Here is a 23,074-nt window from a genome sequence, read left to right as displayed (position 1 = left end):
GATGGATTCGTTAATATAATTTGTGTTTGCCTTCAAAGTTTAATCAGTCAAATACACTTTACAATTGATTATCTAGTCTTTGACAATTAAATTCAATTGCCATCTAATAAAGATTAAAAATACATAGATAACAGCTCCTGAAATTTCTTGGAAACTTGTAATTGTTGACTTGTTTTTTTCACGGGGGGATTTTAAAATTTTTCTCAAAGAATTTTAAAATAACAAAGTACTCATATAATAATACTTTCTCCATATTTTATTACTTACTCTAATTTTTTTATTGCGGTCGTATTTTATTACTTGTTCTATTTCATTTTTTGGAAACCTTCACAATATTTTACTAATTTTTTCTCTCATAGTGAACCGTACCCCCCTCAGCTATCATACTTCAATGTTTTTAGATTCTTTCACTTCTCAACTATCATACTTTATTTTTCATTAACCCCATTTCCTTTATATTTTATTTCTGGGATCGTGGTCGCGATGTCTGTGTTGACTTGATTGGGTCTTCTCCTTTGACATAGTCTGGCTATCTGACTTTGTTCCTAGACTAGTTGTGGCAGATGCGGCTCATCGAAAACGGGTAAAGTATGAAGCTAGTTGTCAAGCGATTGGATATGGTTTCATTCCCTTCTCCTTTTCTTCACTTGGAGAATTAGAGAAGGAGGATGTTGCATTGTTAAAGCGGGTTCAGAAGTTCTCGACGACGTCAAGACATTGGGGCACGTGATTTGCTATAGCTCGAGGAGTGGGGGTCCAGATTGTTTCTCGGCTTCGCACTAATTTTTTGTAGGTTATATGACATAATCTGTTTTTGAGATAATGTCTGTGTTGATTTGACAGGGTCTTCTCCTTTGACACAGTCAGGGCTATCTGACTTCATTCCTGGGCGGGTTGTGGCTGATGCAGCTCATCGGAAGCGGGTTAAGTATGAAGCTCGATGTCAGGCGATTGGATATGGTTTCATTCCCTTCTCCTTTTCTTCGCTTGGGGAATTAGAGAAAGAGGCTGTTGCGTTACTGAAGCGGATTCAAAGGTTCTCGACGACGCAAGACATTGAGGCTCGTGCTGCAGCTCATATCTTCACTAGGGTAGGATTTGCAATAGCTAGAGGAGTGGGGGCCCAGATTGCATCTCGGCTTCCCACTAATTTATTGTAGGTTGTATGGCTTTTGTTTTTGAGATAATAATAATAATAATAATAATAATAATAATAATAATAATAATAATAATAATAATAATAATAATAATAGGGTCTTCTCCTTTGATATAATATAGGCTATTTGACTTTGTTCCTGGCTGATGCGGTTCATCGAAAGTAGGTCAAGTATGAATCTAGTTGTCGGACAATTGGATATAGTTTCTTTTCCTTCTCTTTTCCTTTTCTTCACTTGGGGAATTAGATAAGGAGGTTGTTGCGTTGCCGAAGAGGGTTCAGAAGTTCTCGGCGACTCAAGACATTGGGGCACGTGCTGCTACTCATATTTTCCCTAGGATAAGCCTTGCTAATTGCTATAACTAGAGGAGTGGGAGTCTAGATTGTATCTCGTCTTTTCACTAATTTTCTATAGGTTGTATGACTTCTACGGCATGCTGGCATTGTTGGTCTTGGACGAGCCTTTGAGGATGCGTTGAGTTTGTTTAATGGAACGGTGGAGTCTGACATTTTGAGTAATCCTAGTGAGGTTGTTGCCCCTAAAATCATGAAAAAATTGGCAGATATATATTTCACAAAGGTTACCGCTTCTGCAGAATCCGCTTATTCTTTAACTCCTCAACAATCAGCATTATGAAAATCACAACATGGAGATCACACCTCTGTTTGGCTTCGGGTGGTCCCTATTTTGGGGTTGGGTCAAACGATGAACGCTAAGACTTATCGCTGTGTGCTTATCGCTGTGTGCTGTGCTACCGGTTGGGTGTTCCATTGTTCTCTAGCACAACGTCATGCTCTGCTTGTTCAAAGGTTTTTTTTGGGGATATTTTCGGTGATCACGCGGTGCCTTGTGTTGGTATTGTGAGCATTAAACATCGGCATAATATTGTTCAAAATACCCTTGTTGATGATTGCTATCGGTCAGAGATTTCAACTAGAAAGGAGGTGGACATTGGGTTATCTGGAGGGAATGACGGGGCCCTTAGACCTGCAGATGTGTTACTTTATTCTTGGGATTGTGGTAGCGATGTCTATATTGACTTGACAGGATCTTCTCCTTTGACACGGTGTGGGCTATCTGACTTTGTTCCTGGACTGATAGTGACTGATGCAGCCAATCGAAAGCGGGTCAAATATGAATCCAATTGTCGAGCAATTGGATATGGCTTCCTTCCTTTCTCTTTCTTTTCTTTAGTGGAATTAGAAAAGGAGACTGTTGCTTTACTGAAGCAGATCTAGAAGTTTTCGAAGACTCAGGACATTGGGGCACGTGCTGCATCTCATATCTTCACTAGATAGGATTTGCTATAACTAGAGGAGTGGAGACACAAATTGTATCTCGGCTTCCCACTAATTTTTTGTAGGTTGTATGACTTTGTCTATTTTTGAGATATAATAATAAAAATAATAATAATAATAATAGGATTAAAGGAGAATATGCATTGTGATAATGTTGATACAATTTAAGGTTCAAAATAAAAGATACCCCCTCCGTTTCGTAATAAAAAGTGGTTTTATTGTATTATACTCTTAGGATTTAAAATGTTTCTTATAAGAGATATGATGAATGAAAATTTATTAACTTCTTATTTCGAAGTACATAACAGTTCTATGTGCATCAACTGTCAAGCATTCAAGCAAACTGAGAAATTTTTAACACGTAAAACGAGACCTTCCTTTTTTTTCCCCCAAATTATGTCTTCCAAAATCATAATAGAGCCCGTGGGATAATGGTTATGGCTTATGGCCGTTAACTACTTAAGAATTACGGAGTATTGTACTCTATCAGTGATCTTGGTACATTTAGGCCCACTCCACCAATGGATAATGTTAATCAAGCAAGTACTGATGAAACAACATTATTGTTCTCCTACCAAAATAGTGTTATCTGTCTCTAAATATTTTTTGACGGGATCTTTATCTAAATATGATCCCTAATAATACGTATTCTGTATTTTAATTTGGTCATTCTAACAATAAATTTGTAACAAGCCAATTAATTTTGTCAATGTGTATAATTAATGATAAAACAATAAGTTGTCATATCATTTGGACTATAAAGTTCTAATTACTACCTTAATTAACAGATATTTATTCACGAGCTCGAGTCGATCTCCTTTCACCACTGTTTTAGAAAGAAAATTGGAAAGCAGACCAAGCAATCGGTCCTCCAAGCAATCATGGTTAACATTATTCCTCTTATGTGTGTGCGTTATTCTCTTATGGTATCATACGAGGTATAAATTTATAAATGATTTATTAAATTTGGCTTTGAACGAGGAAAAATTAAAACTAATAATCTCACATTTGCCTCATCTTTTCAAAAAAAAACCTCACCTTAGCACCCCGTTTTCTCAAAATAATAATCCATAAACTTGTTTCAAGGACAATCAAATTTTGCTTTTATAAAACTTATATTCTATCACTTGCTCCTATCTTTTATCATTGTGAGACTATTTTCTTTCTATTTCTTTCGTTGGTTCTTTTTCTACATAAACAAGTAAAAACAACAAAAACCATGAACATGGTAAACTCAATCTCATGCTGCTAGGTATAAATTCTTGAAGCAAAAAGCTAATTAAGGTGCATTGGTTAAAGGATGGTGACATGAATTCTGCTTTTTTCATGCTATTTTGAAGAAAAGAAGAATTCAGAATAGTGTTTATTCTATTATTGGTGAGGATGGAAATATGGTGTCTGATCCTTTGCAAGTCTATGATGCATTCTTGGATTATTATAAGTCTCTTTTGGGTTCAAGTGTTGTAGCTAATGGAGAGGTGCACTTTGCTGTGATCCAAGAAAGAAATTGTTTGAGTAGTGAGCAGATTGACAGACTATGCAGGAATTTCAGTGAAAGGGATGTTAAGAATGCCATCTGGAGTATTGGTGATGACAAAGCTCCTTGGCTAGATGGATTTTCAAGCAAATTCTTCAAGAGTACTTGGGATGTGACAGGCCTTGATGTCACTAAAGCTGTACTGAATTTCTTTGAACATGGTAAACTCTTGAAGCAACTTAATGCTACTACTCTTACCTTAATCCCTAAGGTAGATAATGCTAATAAGGTCACTCAATTTAGGCCAATAGCTTGTTGTAATGTTATATATAAGGTCATTTCAAAGCTTCTTTGTAAAAGGCTTAAGGAAGTGCTTCCAGATTTAATAAATCCTTGCCAAGGTGCCTTTGTTGCTGATAAGTCTATTCTGGATAATGTTTTGGTGTACCAGGACATGCTCAAGAGTTACAGTAATAAGAGGAAGCCTCCTAGGTGCACTATCAAGGTGGATTTGAGGAAGGCATATGATTCCATAAGTTGGGATTTCATAAGGAATATGCTGGTTGCTTTGGGTTTTCTTGTCAAATTTGTTGCTTAGATAATGGAGTGTGTTTGTACCCCTTCTTTTTCTTTGATGATTAATGGGGGTTTATATGGTTTCTTTGCTGGTAAGAAGGGGATCAGATAAGGAGATCATGTGTCTCCTTTACTCTTTGTGATTTTTATGGAGTATCTGACTAGAATGTTGAGGAAGGTGGGCAAAAAGAGTGATTTTAAGTACCATCAGAGAAGTGAGAATTTGGCCTTAAATCACCTCATTTTGTAGATGATCTGATGTTGTTTTCTTATGGGAATGAGAGTTCTATTCAGTTGTTGATTAGAGCTCTGAAGACCTTTGAAAGAAGGTCTAGCTTGCAGGTGAACATAGATAAAACTGCTATCTATTTGGGGAATGTGCAGGACCAAGTCAAAGAGGTGATTCTGCAGAATTCTGGCTTTGTAGTTGGTGATAGGCCTTTTAGATATTTGGGAATTCCCTTAAATGATAAATATTTGAAGGTGGTAGACTATGACTCTTTGATTGACAGGATGTTAGGCAAAATTCAATGTTGGAGTAACAGGAATCTTTCTTATGTTGCTAGAGCCACCCTAGTGAATGATGTGCTCATGAGTTTGCATACTTACTGGGCTCAGTATCTACTAATTCCCAAAACTGTTATGCTCAGGATTGTTCAGCTGTGTAAGGCTTTTTTGTGGGATGGGAAGGCAGTTCTGAGTAGGGATCCTCCTTTGGCTTGAGAGTTAGGGATTGTGCAGCCTGTAATAGAGCTGATTTGGGGAGTTATGTCTGGAAAATAGCTAAAAAGACAGATTCCTTATAGGTTAAATGGGTTCATTTAGTGTACCTAAGAGGTCAAGATTGGTGGCAGTATGTTTCAAAGAGAGATGCAGGGTGGGGTTGGAAGTTGATGTGCAAAGTTAAGGATGAGCTCAAAGAGGTGTTTGTCAGTAACAATTGGCTGAGTAGAAAATACAAGATAACTGATTATTATAAGTGGCTGCAGGGCAATATGGAGAAAGTACCTTGGAGCAAATGGGTCTGGAATAAGTATAATGTTCCAAAGCACTCCTTTGTGGTGTGGTTGGTTATGCTGGGCAGACTCAAAACAAGAGATAAGATGCTGCAGTTTGGGGTCTGTAATGATGATTTATGTCTGCTCTGTGGGGACAAGAAAGAATCAGTAAGCCATTTATCTTTTGAGTGTACATATAGAAAAAAAAATGCTTGAATAGTATCTGCAACTGGCTGGGAATCACAATGCAACATGATAACATTGCTGTGACCTGGAAATGCTTGAAGAAACTGGGAAAGAATGGGATTCAGAGCAGTATTTTTCTTGCTTCTCTTACAGCTACAAATTATCATGTTTGGCTAGCTAGGTTTCAAGTGTTCAGGCACCATGATGTTCTGCATCCTGACTCCTTAGTCAGAGCAATCAGAACGGAAGTTTTGGGAAGAGCTCAGCAACACATTGACTCAAGGTGGAAGATTGAAGACTGTAAATGGCTTTTTTAGCTTAGAATTGAGTTGTAATTGTTGTTTGAATCTGTTTCTGTCTGTTTTTACTGTTCATTTCTGTTTGCCTGGTCCTGTTTTCCCTGTGGCCTTCCTAGAAGGTACCAGGGAGATCTGTGTCCAGTAGGGGTTCCTGTTTCTCCCCAGCACCCTTCCTGGAAGATGGTTGGGGAATCTCAGGTTCCTAGGTGGGTGTTTGGCCTTTTGGTCTTGTGTAGTGTGGGGAGCCTATTTTTATGCTTGTTTGTACATTGTAAATATTGTACAGTTTTTTTTTTATATCAGTATAGTTACTTACTTACCAAAAAAAAAAAAAAAAAAACATGAACGAAAGTTCCAACACTCAGCAAGAACGCAAGCTAAAGTTTTGAAAATTAATTTTAGTTCTTAAGTCCTAAATATGAAACAAAGGTTATGTTACTAATCGATTTATTACAAAAACTCGAGCTTGTTCACGAGCTTTCAAGCCGAGCTAGCTCAGGCTTGGCACATTAAGATCTCGAGCCAAACACGAGTTCAAATCAAGCCCCGGCTAGTCGAGCTGAGCCTATACCGTTTCTTTAGCTTCTCAAATTTTAAGCCAAAAAAGTTGCTCGGTTATGGTTAGACAGTAATTTTGGTTCTTATGGGTCCAATTTGTAGTCTAAATTGCTCGGGTATGATTTTGAAAATCATTTTATGTGTCAGGAAATGCCTCGGCTTTTTTGTCGTTATTTTCAAGCCAAAAAATGCTCGTTTCAGGTTTTGGAGTTATTTTGGCCTTTAAATGCCAGTCAAAGTTGGCAAAACACTAATAGAAATGCCTTGATTTGCGTGCCAACAAATGTCTTCATTTCTGTGCAATCATTTTCTAGTCAAGAAATTTGTTCATTTAAGGTTATGGGTTCATTTCACCATATAAATGGGTTCTTAAGGGCCAAAATAAAACAGGAAAGTTGGAATTAGAGGGAAAATAGGAAAAAAAAATAGAAAAAGGCGTTTTTTTTTTAAGTCATGTGCAAGGCATATAATAATCAATGTCGGAAAAGAAAAAAAAAATCACTGAGGAAAAAGTTGGGTAAATGTCCATCTTACAACCTAAGATATTAGGAACTTTTTTGCTATTTTCAAAAAAATAAAAATAATAAAACCTAAAATGTCCTTATCACCAAGTCGACCACTAAACAAAAGGTTGATACTATGAAAATATAGATTAGGATGATTTCAACCAAACCTAACATAACTATATATTACCATAATTATAAATCACAAATTTAATCAAAATAGAGTTTGTAATTAGTGTTAAATTCAAAATGTGTCAACAAAAATAAACGAACATGTTAGTCTATGGTCCAAAATAAACTGCAAATCAAATAAGTATGTAGTACAAACACAATTTGTCTGAAATACTCATTACTTAATAGTTAATACTCTACCACACACAGTAGACTTGTTACTGGTTGAAAGAGTCCTGGTATTGGTCTATTAGACTGGACTCAAATCCATACAAAAATTTAATAATTTAGAATTTTAGATAGAATCATTCATCCCAAAATATGAATGATATATTGATATCCATTAAACTAAAGGAAAAAAAATATCTTGGCCTTAAAAAAAAAAAATTAAAAAAATAAAAAAAGATTTGGAACCGTAATTAACATATTGCTTCTATTTCATATTAATTGCAACTTTTGTTAAAATAGATGGTACATATTATTGATAACATATATATATATATATATATATATATATATATATATATATATATAGGCTATCATTTCTCATTGTCTCTCTGACTCATCACATACATCAATTATCTCTTTATTTTACACTCACTAACAAATTTTACATAATAGTATGTAATTCCTCTAAAATTATACTTTGTAAATAATATTAAACGGATGTACTGTAGTACATATAACTGACTCGGTTACAAAATTCCACCAAAAAAAAAAATCTAGTGTATGTCGGTAAAGCATGTGTTTTGTTATAATAAACCATCATATCATAATCTTAATATCTATATCCATCTTTATAAATTGCTAAATAACAAACTTTAACAGCTAGATAAATATATATTGGGCCTTTTTGGGCCCACCAGAGCCTATTAGTGGGCCCATCACCATTAACAATACCGTATGTCACGCTCTAAAAACCAGCCTGTCTTATTCCTCAATTTTATTTAATTTTTTTAGCACCACTGGCACTTGCTCTGTCTAGTATAGTTGGATCTCGCAATCATTTTAATGCAGTAGTACTCCAAAAGTTTATAAATGGAGCACTATTTATATTGTATTTGTTGGCTAATTCTATACATTTTTGTGGGAAACATGCTTAAGATTGAAACTATCATAATCAATCATACGTACATTTTACTTTATATAATGTGATATAAAGCTGGACTTAATCCGCTTCATTAGCTACAAATTAAAGTAACCCACATTCTGTATGGTGCTAGATAGAATATTACGAGCACATCTGTTCGAATCAGTTGTCATGTTTGTTATAATGTTTATTGACGTAACTATCTCACTCTTATTTTGACTTTTGGCTTTATTGTTTTAGATGTAAATGTTTCTCTTATTAGACAGAGTTATCGGAGATAATATACATAATTTCTTTTTATTTTCTTATAATTTTTCGAGTTTAAAGCAAACAAGATTCTATAAACAATGGAATAATTCAATGCTAGGTTGGAATGTTAATTCTTAAAAAATTTCTAAATCACGAAAAAGGTGGAAATAATTAAATGTATATTCTTATTGTAGTATACTGTATAACGTAGACCGTACTACCGTAGGAATACGAAATCTATCTTTATAGGAATTCTAAAAACTTCATCCTTAAGAATAGACTGAACTGTTTTACTATTCCATAATTCATGTATAAATAGTATAGGTTTCCAAGCTGAACACTCCAATAGTCAATTTATAGTGATTTGAACTGTCATAGGGTATGTGACAAGAAACATGTGTAATTCATTACTCATCATTCATGCAGCTGTAATAGTGTACAAAGACCCTGTACTTGCACAACAATCAAGAATTAATCTCCGATGCCCGTTGCTAGATGGAGTGCGAGGCTAGAGGTCGAATCGCACCTCAATAAGTATATTTAACACGATTAGTTTTATTTAGCTACATACAACAAAATGTAATTCATAGACGAAATCTTGCATAAAAAAATTTTGAAAACACTTTATATAACGTTAGACTCCGTAACATTACTAATTCAAATTTTTTTTGTTCGCTAAATATGATTACAAATGACTAATTCTAATAGAACTTACGCTTTATGGTATTCTATAACCCCTTTTTTCATTGGGAGCTAAACACTCGTACCATATCATTAATTAATCCTGAAACGAACTTTCAAGACACATTTTTCTACTCAACAAGTATAACATGCCATGCCTCATTCTTTCTTTAATTAGTATCTTAACTACTGAACTATAACCAGTAATCACCGACAGGTAGACAAAAATAAAGTCTAATTAACAGCATACTTAGTGGCCAACCATTCCTACATACCTTTACACACAATACCAGGTATGAACTCTTTGTAACTACCTACTAAATCCAATGTTATACACTACTTTAAGGCCTTGTCTTTATTCATTTTTAATACAATTATAATTATAATTATATTAATGTAATTAGTAATTTAATCAAATCCTATGCCTGCACTTAGAACTATGCCACCACATTGCACTACAATTACTAGCAACATTATAATTAAATGACGGAGTAGAAAAATGATGCAACATGCCACGTTCTTTCTTTCCTAAGAAATTTCCTTCAATTATTGTTGTAGGACTATCAATAATGACCAACCGGCCAAGCTATTTACTGATTATATAATTGATCGCGTAAATAAATATCACTAAGTAATTAATAACACTGATCGACACATGAAATAAAAATATCCAAACTCCAAAGTAAGCGAATATGGGAAAATTAGTTGGCACCTAAAATAAAAGATTTTTCCTTTACAGATATGATTCTTGAAAAAATAAAATTTTATCTACCCATGACTTTTTTTTTTTTTTTTTAATCCTTTTCTTTTTTTGGAATTCTAATTTGTCATTTTTGAAAAAACAGAACCCCCATATATTTCTCCACCCTTAAAAAAATTAAAAATTACCCAACAAAATTCTGTAATTGACCAAAAAAATTTACTTCCAAAAAAAAAATTTAATCAATTTACAGGCTTGCCGTTATTGTAGCCGTAATAAGAAAGATACCACCTAACAAACTTTTTCAAACCGGTTTGCAAATCGGTAGTGGGCTTATACCCGAAATCTTTTTGGGCCAAACTAATATTCGCATGAGTAAACGGAACGTCACCGTTTCCTGGCATTTCCACTACATTCTTCTTCGCCTTCACTTTCAGATGCTTCTCTAGTATACCGACAAGTGTCGGTACCGTTACCGGTTGTGTGTTCCCCAAATTGTATATTCTATACGGTGCTACCCCTCTTTTTTTACCGCCACTTCCGGTACTCTTTCCTGACGTATCCAACGCCCCTAAACACCCTTTTACGACGTCGTCTATGTATGTGAAGTCTCTTGCTAAATCTACCTTGTTTTTACCTCTGTAAACGGTGATCGGTTTCCCTTGTAGAATATTCCTGGTAAAGGAAAAATACGCCATGTCGGGCCGGCCCCACGGGCCGTAGACGGTGAAGAAGCGGAGCCCGGTTATGGAGAGCCCGTAGATGTGGTTGTATGTGTGGGTTATTTCCTCGCCGGCTTTTTTGGTTGCGGCGTAGAGGGATGCGGGTTGGTCGGTTCGGTCGAGTTCGGAAAATGGACTCTTCTCGTTGAGCCCGTAGACGGAACTAGATGAAGCCCATACGATGCTCGGTTGCGGGTTAGCCGACTTGCAGACTTCTAGCAAGTTGACTAGACCCGCAATGTTGCTGTGGACATACGACATCGGGTTTTCGATCGCGTATCGAACACCCGCTTGAGCCGCGAGGTGCATCACGTGGGTGAAAGCGACCGTGTCGAAGAGCTTCGACACGATCTTGAAATCGTTGATGTCACCCTCGACTATAAATATACCATGAGATTGAAGCAAATTCTTACGAGCCCGTTTTAACGACGGGTCGTAATAATTGTTGAAGTTGTCGAGGCCCACGACTCCGTCGCCTCGTTTTTTCAAGGCGAGGGAGACGTGGGACCCGACAAAACCGGCAGCGCCGGTAACAAGTACGGACATACCACCAGATCGATGGATCTGGGCGGATGTCCGTACTTGTTTCTCCCATTGAATACCGCCCCAAGAGGCGGTGAAATACTTGCTACCCGTATCGACGAAACTCTGGAAACTCAAATACGACGCCGTAAGAGCAATCAAGAACAACGCCCAAAGAAACATGGTACTAGTGGAAGCGAAACAACGATGAAGCTGACGATTCATGAAATAATGAGCACCCCTTTGATCAACCTTAAATTTTCCAGGTGTTTTAGGGAAGAGTTCGTCCTCTAATTGAGGCATTACTATTCTCTTTTGATTTTCTCTCTCCAGAAATTTAATCATTCAATTGGTGTAAATGGAGATTATTAGCAGATGCAGAGGAAAGAGAAAGGAAGAATAATGGGAAACGGTAAATCTGCATCTGCAAAGAGAAAAAAAGGGGAGAGATAGAGGTGGGGGATATATAGTGGTCACCCACAAGGAAAGAGAGAGGAATGAAGATAGGGACAATTTAACCAAACTAGACGCGTGAACGCGTTAAAAAGACGGGCAGGTTGGATGTATTACAGTATTTCTACTGCTTACTGTGCTCAGTATTTACGACTTTTTAACTTGACTATTTTTTTTTGACAGAGAACCCCGTGTGTGTTGTGTGTGGGGGTTTCGGGTACAGTAATTGTAGTCTGCTTTGTACGAGTAATTTTTAGCCCGTTCTTTGACTGGGGCTATAGCCTATAGGTATTAATTCGGGTGTTTGGGTCATGTTTGGCGAAATTGAGTCTATTAATATTTGAGTTATTTTAAATTTTTTTGTCTATGAGTTATTAAATCGTATATATTGAGTTGATTGGGTAAGGTTTCGACACCTTTAATTAGGGTTTGGGTGGTTTTTGGGTCGTGTTATGAACTTCTTCCCATTTGTATTTTATACGGTATATGAATGTAATTAAACAAGGAAAAATAGGAAATGGTGAACTAAGTTGGGAGGGTTATTATTTTTAACTTTTACTATTTTAAGATTATAAAAGAAGAAAAATTTCATGGAATCAATGGTGTTGATTAAATATTCTAATTGTTTGAAGAATTACACTTCATATTTCATTATTTAAATTTGTATTTTTGTATTCTTTTTGTGTAAATGTGTAAACAATATGTATCTATCATGAAACTGATTAGTCATTAGTTATTCATCTGGACAATATATTAGTTGTTTATCTGGAAAATATTTTAGATGATTGTGTGTGTCATGTGATTTAGTTACTTCTTTGGCAATGATTAAGATTTTATTAATATATATATATATAAATAAATAAAATAAAAAATAAAAACTATTCATCTTTTGATTACACTATAACTTGTATATTCTATTATTTCCCCCCTTAAATTCACTTACCCTACGGCCCTACCAATGCTCTCTTTCTTCAATTGTCTTATTTTTAGTGGGAATAAAAGATTATTTGAGAGTAGAAGGTGAGGGACTGATTGGGACTGAAGTGAACTGAATAGAGTTGAAATGAATTATTTATAAGAGAAGGAAATTAAAAACTAAAGTGAATTGATTCGAATTAAACTAAACTGAATTGAAATTAACCTGAACAGAATAGACCCTAAGTAAGCTGATTTTGTGATTTTGTCTGTTCAAAAAAGAAAAGTAAGCTGATTTTGCAAATGGCCCAAAAAGCTAAAGCCCATCTTATGTTTCATGTTTGTAATGAGTTCATGACCCGTACATTTGGGTACAAATGTTATAATGGACTGTTTTTATTCTTCGTAATTGTTTTGGGTCGTGGACCTCGTGGTACAACATTAGGACTCTTAGTATTTATTTAATTTTGACTATAAAAATGAAACAGTTAAATTAGTTTTACTCTTACCCATATTTCTTACTTCCAAAGTTCCAATCATTGTATAGGTTAATCTATGAACAAATGTGCTAAGGTAGAAAAATATGTTCAAAATTTTAATCAGCAAATATGGCTATACATTTATTAAGGATAAGTCGAAACTCTGAGATGAGATCTGATTGTATAATCATAAGATTGTATAAACTTATCTTTTATTGGTCTACAATAATAGTTGAATTTCAATCAATAAATTTATCAATAAATAAATAAAATATTAATACTCCATAGTAAAGAGAAACAATATATTCATACATAATTTCATTGTTGACTTGTGCACTAGACAAAAACTTGTAACATTAGAATACATATACAAGTAGTAAATCACACTTACATAAGTGGAAAAATAAAAACAACACTTAATAGTTATAGTACAACAAATACAAAAGTGACATACGTACAAATCATGAGCAATAATCACAAATTTAAAATGAAATCAACACAAAATTATGAAACATATTTTCTTACAAGCTTGTAAATTTTTTGAGTTAATAGTTGCTATCATCATCATCACCTCCTCCTGCTCCTGAACCAGCATGAGAACCAGCATACGATCCAGCCTCAGAGCCAGCTCCCGACCCACCACGGGAACCAGAACTGCTAGAGGAGGATGAACTCGAGCTCGAGCTTGAGCTACCTGAACCCGAACCTGAGCCAGCACCCGCGCCTGAGCCACTTCCACCTAGCCCAACACCTATTCCTACACCAACACCTATGCCACCACCTAGGTCCAACCCTAGATCCTTTCTTTCGACACGACCCTCGGACACGTTTACTAATGTTGATAACAATAACAAGGATGATAACATAAGAGCTAGACTAGTTTTGATAGTGGCCATATTGTAGGATGAAATTGTAACTAACAAATTAAATGTAAAACGATGCTTAAGTAAGTGTATAGATTTTGAAGATAGAGTGAGTTGCTGAATAAGCTAAGGCCTATATATTTATATGGATGCAAAAGGTGGGATGGTTGGAGGAGAATTGAAAGATTGATATATGATGGTGCATACGCGCAAGAGAACTAAGTTACGTAATACCTATTTATTTCTAGGTAGTGTAGAGATAGCCACAAAGAGCAAATGATGTAAACGAACGGGCCAGGATTTACATAGACATATTGATGATTGGCTATTTGACCAATTTGCTTGCTTATGTTTATCTTACACCAATAATTAGTGCATATACACAAATTCTCATTCTCTTTTTGGTGAGCTTGATGCTAGGGTTTTGCTAATGCATGCTTACTTGTTTAGGCACATTAGTGCAATCATGTGTGTCAATCTTAAAAAACTTAATTAGCCTTGATAAAAATGGGGTGGGAGTGATCGGTAAGTGCTTCATTATGCTATAATATATACATCACATACTAATTACTTTCACCACTAACAACTAAATTTTCTTCTATCTACCAAGTGGGAGTAGTAAACTTTTGATTAGTGTCACTCAAAAAATTTAACTAAACAATTTGCATTTGTACAATTTATACAAGATTAATTTTGGTAATTGGTGTATTCTTATGTTTACGTATTATTGTATTAAGGCTATATGACTAGCTATATCTTGTTTGATGGAGATATCTTCGGTCAATTAAAAACTTTCATGAAAAACATTTTTTCAAGAGAAAATAAAACAATTATATTCCTTTTTTGGTTCAATATATTTCCTTCCAAAAGAAAGTTGAAGAGAAAGTTGCAATAAAATTGATAGAAGGGAGGAGAATGATGTAGCTATTGTTCTATACAGAAGGTTATATTTTTCATCAATATTGAAATTGTTTTCAGTCTTGATTGACAAACCACTAAGAGAAAATGAACATATTATTTTCCTGAAAAATATATTACACCAACACTGTGTTTGGATAAAGAAAGGGGAAGGAAAAGAAGGGGAGGGAGGAGAAGAGGAGGGGAGGGAGGAATGGTGCGTTTTCCTTCCAAATCTCTCCATTGATGGAGGGATCATTTTACTACAATTTAATCCCTTCATTTCTCTCCCCTCCAATTTCCTTCCTACCTCATTTGTTATCCATATGAAAGATATCTCATCTCTCCATTTCTCTTCTCTTCCTTTCCCTCCATTTCCTTCAATCCAAACACACCGCAAGAGAATGATGCCTACAACGATCACTGCACGAGCTTGAACTTGAACTATAACTTCCAAGCTCAGGCACCTGCACGGTAGGCCTAATCTAAGCCAGCCCCAAGATCACTAGCTTAGATCGGCACCGTGCGCATGGCCCGTCCTTAGCTTCCTTGCAATAGCTCGACTCACAGTCAACAAGAAAGCATATATGGTATGAACGTAAGATAAAATATTGCACCGTCCCATGCAAGAATTTGGTCCCGCGCACTATTTTTGGTAACAAATACTCATGTTGAGGATGAAATTTGCGGCAACCACTAAGTTTTGTCCACAACCAATTTTGCGGAGGATTCTATAATAAAGCATCGCTTGCACAGTTGCACGCATACCGAATTTGTGGATCGATCAAATTTTGCCTTAGCGCATGCTCTCTCTAGGATCTGTTGCACAAGATATGTATTGCACTAGTTACGTGCATATTAATTAATTGATAGGTTCATTGCATATACACATGGTGTATAAAGAATCTTACACACTACACAAGTGTTGCTAATCATTCATCTGACTATTAGTTTTTTTTTTTTTTTTTTTTTTGCAGGTATTAACACGTATATGGGTTAGAGTCAATATTTAATCTTTAAAATAATGAGTAGGTGGTATCCCTAATTAAATAGAACAAGGTGAATGATTGTTATCAATTTGAATTCAATATAATTGTATTTATAATGTATTCAACTTTTTTTTTTTTTTAAAAAAAAAGAAACTCGCATGCAACCAATGATTGATTTATAAGGGGCACAAATTACACTAGGAAAACAATTATAATTCCTACCTATCTAATTGATGCGATCAAAATTTAAAAACTGCATCCTATAAGTTTTGACCATATTTTTTCGTTCACGTAAAAGAAATTTTATTTTATTTTATTTTATTTTGTTATAATTAGGAGAATTTTTCAGCTTCATTTAATAAGAATAAATTAATGTATTCAAAATATTTACTTTACATACTTCATATTATTTAATGGTTAAATTGATATGCAACCCTAATATATGATTGTAAGCATTAGATATGATTTTTAAAATTATATCATACGGAGTAGTTCTTTAGGGATTTATAAAAAATTCACGCATCTTAATGTTGTTAATACATAAAAAAAAAAACCCAGATTTAAGTTTTGAGTTTGAGTAATGTATGTGTTAATGTATGTTAAGGATTAAACGTTATGGAGTATATATATGCTAATATGTGCGTTGGTAGGTAATCATGAAAAACCAAGTATGTACTTAGTATATAGGCCAGGTATATATTTGTACAAAAAATAGCATTATTGAATCCTGATCTTTTTTAATGAAGATGAATTTAAATTGAGCTAAACTGTAACTAGACTATATTGTCTATATATGCAGTTGGAAGTTTTTACATAGTGAAAATTGTGTAAATTGAACTGAAAAGTAAACTTGATAAAATTATGGAGATAAATTTGAGTGAATTCAATATTCAATTATTCGAATGAAATTATAGAGAGAAAATTGCTTAAATTGAATTGAATTGAACACATTCGAAAATTTGAAAATAGGTCCAAAAGAACAGGGCCGGGTAGACTTTTAGTTTTAACTACTACAGAGTAATGTGCAAAATGGCTACCTACTAACTAGAAAGATGAAATGACTTGTGATATTTCGTTAACATTAGTATTTACTTTTTTTTTGAATAGCACATTAGTATTTACTTGACTTGAGGTAAATTGTACTAAATTGTAACTGTTTCAAGACAATGCTCTTGAATTGTAATTAATTCCTGCAAGAATTATTTCTCTTTTAAGCACAATACATACATGTATGCTTGATTATACACAAGATTAACCTTATATCTCATTCACTACATTTTGAGGAAAAAAGAGTAATACATTCAACCTTCTTATCTTTGCTCTACTTGTCATTAGAAAAGAGTTATTAGACTTATTACCGAATTACAGAGTATATACTAGTATATAAGATGTGAGTTCGTTGAGCATCACTGTAATAGATATTTTCCTTTACATTGAACACACCGAGTACATGATTTAGGAACCTCCAAACATATGAATACAAATCCAAGCCATGCAAGCAAATGGACTTAATTTCCTTAATATATAAAGTACTCTTTTATTTTGTTTGTACCATACATATGTTGCCATACATTATTGTCACATCAAACAATGAACAATTTTAAATTAGAACTTAAGCTTAATCTCCACCACCTCCGTAGCCTCTGCCATATCCACCACCTTCACCGTGTCCATATCCACTTCCACCACCGCCACCTCCACCACCACCGCCACCGCCGCCGCCACCACCTCCTCCTCGTCCGCCTCCTCGTGATCCACGAGCTCCTGATCTAGACCCAGCGCTTGAGCCGGCATAGGAGCCTGCTTCAGAACCTGCATTTCCACCTCCACCTGAGCTCGAGCTTGAGCTAGATGAAGCAGAACTTGAGCTAGAACTTGAACCACCGGACCCTGATCCAGCTCCGGCACCAGCTCCAGAGCCCGACCCACCACCAAGACCTAAGCCTAGCCCTAACCCTAATCCAACCCCCACACCCCCTAGGTCTATACCCAATTCCTTCCTGGCTACCCTATTCTCAGGTCTCTCAATCTCAGCAGAAGAAGTTGTAACAAGTAGGGCAATGAATAGTGCAATAAATTTTAGACGAGCCATGTTTATTTTTTGTTTCAAAACTATCAAATCAGTTGATTGTGAAGTAATTTGAAAGCGTAGAGGGGCTATTTATAGATCCATGGCATATGATAGTGCCAAAGCAAGGTGTTCTTACTTGGGGTTTGGTGGTTATTAAACATATTGTGATCGAAAATTCTAGAATTCTTTTATAATAAATTATTATTAATCCTAAACTCGTTGATACCATTTAAATTTGCCGCGTTAGGGCACTAACATGTGCATCAAAAATGGTCCGCGCATTATTTTTGGCTTGTTGACTTGTGTAGCCTTAGTGTGTTAGTAATACAAAACAATTTCGTACGTGCTATGCCATTTTAGATATGAATATGAATTTAGCGGCTACCAGTAGGTTTTGTCCACCATTAACAATTTACTTGCAAAAGGAAATTGTGGTTGACATTTTGCCATCTCAAGGTTTATCTTAGGATGAGTAACATGCATGTATTAATCAAACTTAATAGAATAAAATTATATACTAAGCAACTAAGCATGCATGTCATTAGTCGTGTTGTGTTCTTATTAGTTAGTGATGGGGGTCAAGCAACAGAGTGTTTTAAATTATTTATATTATTAATACTAAGACAAGAATATAATTCTAACTGTAAACAATTATCTTTTGAAGAAAAACCCTAACGAATATATAGTATAATTATTTACACACATTACTACTCAACTAGGGTTTATCATGAGCACCATAAATCTTTATCACCTATTTTAACTATATTATTGTCAATATATATATATATATATATATTGTCAAAATATATATATATATATATATATATATATATATATATATATATATATATATATATATATATATATATATATATATATATATGTATACATATAGATATACATATATATATATACATATATACATATATATATATATATACATATATACATATATATATATATATATATATATATATACATATATATATATATATATATATATATATACATATATATATATATATATATATATATATATATATATATATATATATTTATCTATCTATCTATAACTTTATACTAAAGGCGAAACCAGGAATGACACATGTCATCTCCAGGTTATAAATTTTCCCTCCAAAAGTTTTTTTTTTATTTATTTTATTTTTATTTTAATTTTTTGGCCAAAGCTTCTTATAGAAGTTTTAAATACAAACTTTACAATAATATTTCACTTCCGATTTAATAAATATATTCCATTTGTACACATTCAAGCAAAGATATTATTCTTTTTATACAATATTATGCAATAATAGTTTTCTATCTTTAACTTTGTAATGTAATTCATAGTTATTTTTATTAGTCGTGCATATATTATTCACTCTATTTTTTTTAGTGTGATAAATTTTTTAAAATTTTTTTGTAAGAACTTTTATCGTATTTTGCAATTAGGTAGAATAATATTTTATTTATTAAATAATAGTGTTAAACTAATGATAAGTATTAAGTATTAAAAATTACCGTGCATGGCACGGGATTTAACCTAGTATATATATATATATATATATATATCAGAATGGAATGCACCTTGTACCTACACCTTTTGGAAGCTTATTCCATGGAAGAGAAGAGCTGATGCAAAATCTTGAAGGCCAACATGGTAAAATTAGAGGCGGAAGATGCCCTGAATCAATGTAAAGCGTGTTTTATTCATCAAATTTTCATTTATTTGAACTTATCTTATCATATATGAATTTAAGTTTATCTGAACTTATTAAAACTTGTTTTAATTAGTTGTAATTTGAATTTTAATTTTCATCAACCTTTATCAGAACTTATTTTTACTGAATTTATCTTATTTGAATTTATTTATGAGACCTGAGGTGAACATAACATGACTATATCAAGATGTAATTAGGATCAATCGCGATGTCTTCCTTGATATTTGTTTTTAAGGAGAACAATTCTTCACATCATTGCACGCGACATGATGAAGATCGACCAAGGCAAATTCCAAATTGAAGACATTGGCACAACATGATATAGAATTAGAGTCATTATTCAATCGATTTTTAAGCAGATGTGTTCTTTCTGACATTTTGACATATTGGTTATTGGTAGAAAACAACTCTAACATCATCTAGCTAGACCTAAAAAGTTTACAATATCGAACTTAAATATTGCTAGATTGTTATTACTTAAATTATTCTTAGACTAAACATGTGCACCAGTGTTTGAACAACTAACAATAACAACACAACTTGCATCTAGACCTCAATTATATTGAACAACGCAAAAATGGTACAAAATTATTCTTTCATTGTTCTTAATACTTAAGAAATACTTCTTACTAAAATCGATAACAATTCAATAGAGGAAATCCATCAAGTTAGTTTACAGGATCACTTAATTCAGTCGAGCGAAAAGCGTTTTTAATATGAGTTTTGAAGTATTTTTTATTAGTGTTTTGACTTGCTAAAATACTAACAGCTATTTGAGAACTAATCTTTAGGTCCTTTAATTAATCACCACAACGAGCAACTAGTACAATAAGTAGTTTAGGCAAATATATAGGACTCATCACGTTGAAAAAATAGCCTGATCAAATATACATTTTGACATATACTTATATATGGTTTATTAGTATCAAAGACTCAAAGTCATAAACAAACATTTGTCATTGAAAAGATCGAGTTGTGCTGCCGATTTATATTAGATGCAAAGCTGAACTTCACAATATATAAAAACAACTTATCATTGACAATATAATACATGATATTATTATTTGAATACTAGAATAAACGAACATACTGAAAACACAAACAAGCAAGCTAAAAGCTGATTAAACAAATAGACTTTTTATATGGGACACCTTACTTTTTATTCTGTTACACTACTCACAAACAGATGCTATATCTTAGAGGATATTAACACTAGCATGTTGACGACCATTTCATGTAGACTTCAAATTAATTTAGTCTTCACCGCCACCATATCCCCCACCATACCCGCCACCTTCACCGTGCCCATACCCACTTCCTTCACCTGAACCACTGCCGCCGCCGCCACCTCCACCTCCTCCACCACCACGGCCTCCACCTCGTGATCTTGACCCAGATCCGGCTCTTGACCCAGCATAGGATCCTGCTTCAGAACCCGCATTTCCACCTCCACCCGAGCTCGAGCTAGATGAAGCAGAGCTGGAGCTAGAACTTGAACCACCGGATCCAGATCCGGCACCGGCACCAGCTCCAGAGCCCGATCCACCTCCGAGTCCCAATCCTAGACCCAAACCTACCCCTACACCCCCGAGATCTATACCCAAGTCCTTCCTTGCAACCCTACTCTCACCGAATATAGCAGAAGTTGCAACAAATAGGGCAAGGCAAAGTGCAATAAATTTTAGACGTGCCATTTATAATTTGTTTCAAATTTTATGATCAAGTCAATTGATAGTAAGGAAATAAGGATGAAAGAAGGGCTATTTATAGATGCCAAAGCAAGGTGATCATACTTAGTGTTTTGATGATTCAACATATATAGTAACAATTTTTCATTATTTTACTAGTTACTAACCTAATTTGTGGTTGCCAATATTTTGCCGCATTATGGAACCGTCCCATGCAAAAAAGGTCCCACGCACTATTTTTAGCTTGTTGACTTAATTGTTTGCCCTAAATCCCTAACTTTTAACTTTTTATTTCGTACTGTAATTGTCTTTGAGTTTTGAGCTTGTAAGATGAAGTTAGTGACTAACAAATCACTAGGCTCTGTCCACCATTAATAACTTGCTGAGGATTATTCAATATATTTTGTTTAATTTTACTTACATTCATTTTCATTATACATAATGAATAAAGAAATATATGATTGCCATCTCAACTTTCAATTAAGTTCTCTTCAGGATGATGATTAAATATCATACATTAATTAATACTTGTATAAATTAAATAATTAAGTTCCTAGTGAGAAGAGCGATCATGGCAACCTAAATTTTTAATGATCGAGGTCAAGAAACGTTTTCTTAATCGCTGTATTAGGTTTCTTCAAATTAAATTTTAGTAAATAATTATTTTGTACTCCATATAATGTTTTTCTCATACAATGTGCAATATGATTTTCAAATGCAACTTGTATGTAGGCGAAATTAAAAAAAAAAAAAAAAAAAAAAAAAAAAAAAAAAAAAAAAGGTGTGAATGTGTATGTGATACGTACAAAGTTCAGAAAGTTGATTATTGTACATATTTTTCTGAATAAATATTGACGTATCATTACTCAAATGACAATTGGTGTTCATTAACATTTAGATCTTTGTATGGTTAACGTATCATGAATATAAGTAATTTGAAATCGTTCATACTAACTACTCGCTCGTTGCCTGAGCATTTAGATCTTTTATGGTTAACGTATCATGGACCTGAAATTTTTTCCACGGAGGCGGATGCACGGTGCTCCGTGCATCCCTTTTTTTTAAAAAATAAGGCGGAATAAACATTTAGTTGTTAAGTAAAGAACATCTAGCTATTTTAGAGCAACTCTAATGGTTGTAGCTAGGGACTTGCTTGCAATTTCAATAATTTTCTAGCTACTAGCTTGACCATTGGAGTTAGAAAACTCAATAAGCTTGGCTAAGTAAATTAGCTTTGCCAAGCTAATTTGCTTGGGAATTAAACTTGCCAAAATAAAATACTTATCACACCAATTAAGCTCTTTCCATGTATTTTCTATCCAACAACTACTACTAAACTAATAGCTAGCCATTGGAGCAAAAAGTAGCTAAAATAATAATTAGCTTAAAAGATGATGTGGCATGACAAGCTAATTGTCAAATTAGCTTGCCATTGGAGTTGCTCTTATAAAGAACATCACATATGGTTGTATTGTAATGAACATATAGTTATTTTTGTAAAGAACATATAGCTATTTAATTTTGTAAAAAAAAAAAAAAAAATCCAACTTTATGTTCTTTATATATATCTAAAGAATATCCGTAATATTAATAAATAACATGATAATTAGAGGTGATCAAATTCGGCCCGGCCTGATCCAGCCCGAAAATAGGGCGGGTTTGGGCAACCTAAAAATGCATTGTTAGTTAAAAACCCAAACCCGGCCCAAAAAGCCAGCTACATATTCCGGATTTGGGCACGAGATATTATGCTAAGGGTCGGCCCGACCCGAATTTTTGATCACCTCTAATGATAATATAATGTAATAAACATT

General features: G+C 34.1%; 4 protein-coding genes and 1 pseudogene across 4 annotated transcripts; 1 reads left to right on the top strand and 4 right to left on the bottom strand.

Annotated features, from left to right (window-relative positions):
* The first annotated feature begins 4,533 nt into the window (after positions 1-4,533).
* LOC145577671 (uncharacterized) lies at positions 4,534-6,009 on the top strand. The gene is made up of 4 exons (XM_081635147.1): positions 4,534-4,600; positions 4,759-5,198; positions 5,315-5,674; positions 5,794-6,009. The coding sequence occupies exons 1-4, from the start codon at positions 4,534-4,536 to the stop codon at positions 6,007-6,009; spliced, it is 1,083 nt and encodes a 360-aa protein (XP_081491273.1).
* A 4,139-nt stretch (positions 6,010-10,148) lies between these two features.
* Positions 10,149-11,601, bottom strand: LOC145579965 (UDP-glucuronate 4-epimerase 1 pseudogene; annotated as a pseudogene).
* Positions 11,602-13,328: 1,727 nt separating this feature from the next.
* LOC145578741 (glycine-rich protein) lies at positions 13,329-14,009 on the bottom strand. The gene has a single exon (XM_081636042.1). It carries the CDS (start codon positions 13,928-13,930, stop codon positions 13,580-13,582), a length of 351 nt encoding a protein of 116 aa, XP_081492168.1. The 5' UTR covers positions 13,931-14,009; the 3' UTR covers positions 13,329-13,579.
* Positions 14,010-17,107: 3,098 nt separating this feature from the next.
* On the bottom strand, positions 17,108-17,983 carry LOC145578737 (uncharacterized). The gene has a single exon (XM_081636039.1). It carries the CDS (start codon positions 17,873-17,875, stop codon positions 17,402-17,404), a length of 474 nt encoding a protein of 157 aa, XP_081492165.1. The 5' UTR covers positions 17,876-17,983; the 3' UTR covers positions 17,108-17,401.
* Positions 17,984-20,520: 2,537 nt separating this feature from the next.
* LOC145578740 (uncharacterized) lies at positions 20,521-21,356 on the bottom strand. The gene has a single exon (XM_081636041.1). It carries the CDS (start codon positions 21,264-21,266, stop codon positions 20,826-20,828), a length of 441 nt encoding a protein of 146 aa, XP_081492167.1. The 5' UTR covers positions 21,267-21,356; the 3' UTR covers positions 20,521-20,825.
* Positions 21,357-23,074: the final 1,718 nt, after the last annotated feature.

This window comes from Chenopodium album, chromosome 14, assembly GCF_948465745.1.
Source record: "Chenopodium album chromosome 14, dcCheAlbu1.1, whole genome shotgun sequence".
NCBI classification, from domain to species: domain Eukaryota; kingdom Viridiplantae; phylum Streptophyta; class Magnoliopsida; order Caryophyllales; family Amaranthaceae; genus Chenopodium; species Chenopodium album.
The sequence above is the reverse complement of the archived record's forward strand: the minus strand, read 5'-3'. Positions and strand labels throughout refer to the sequence as shown.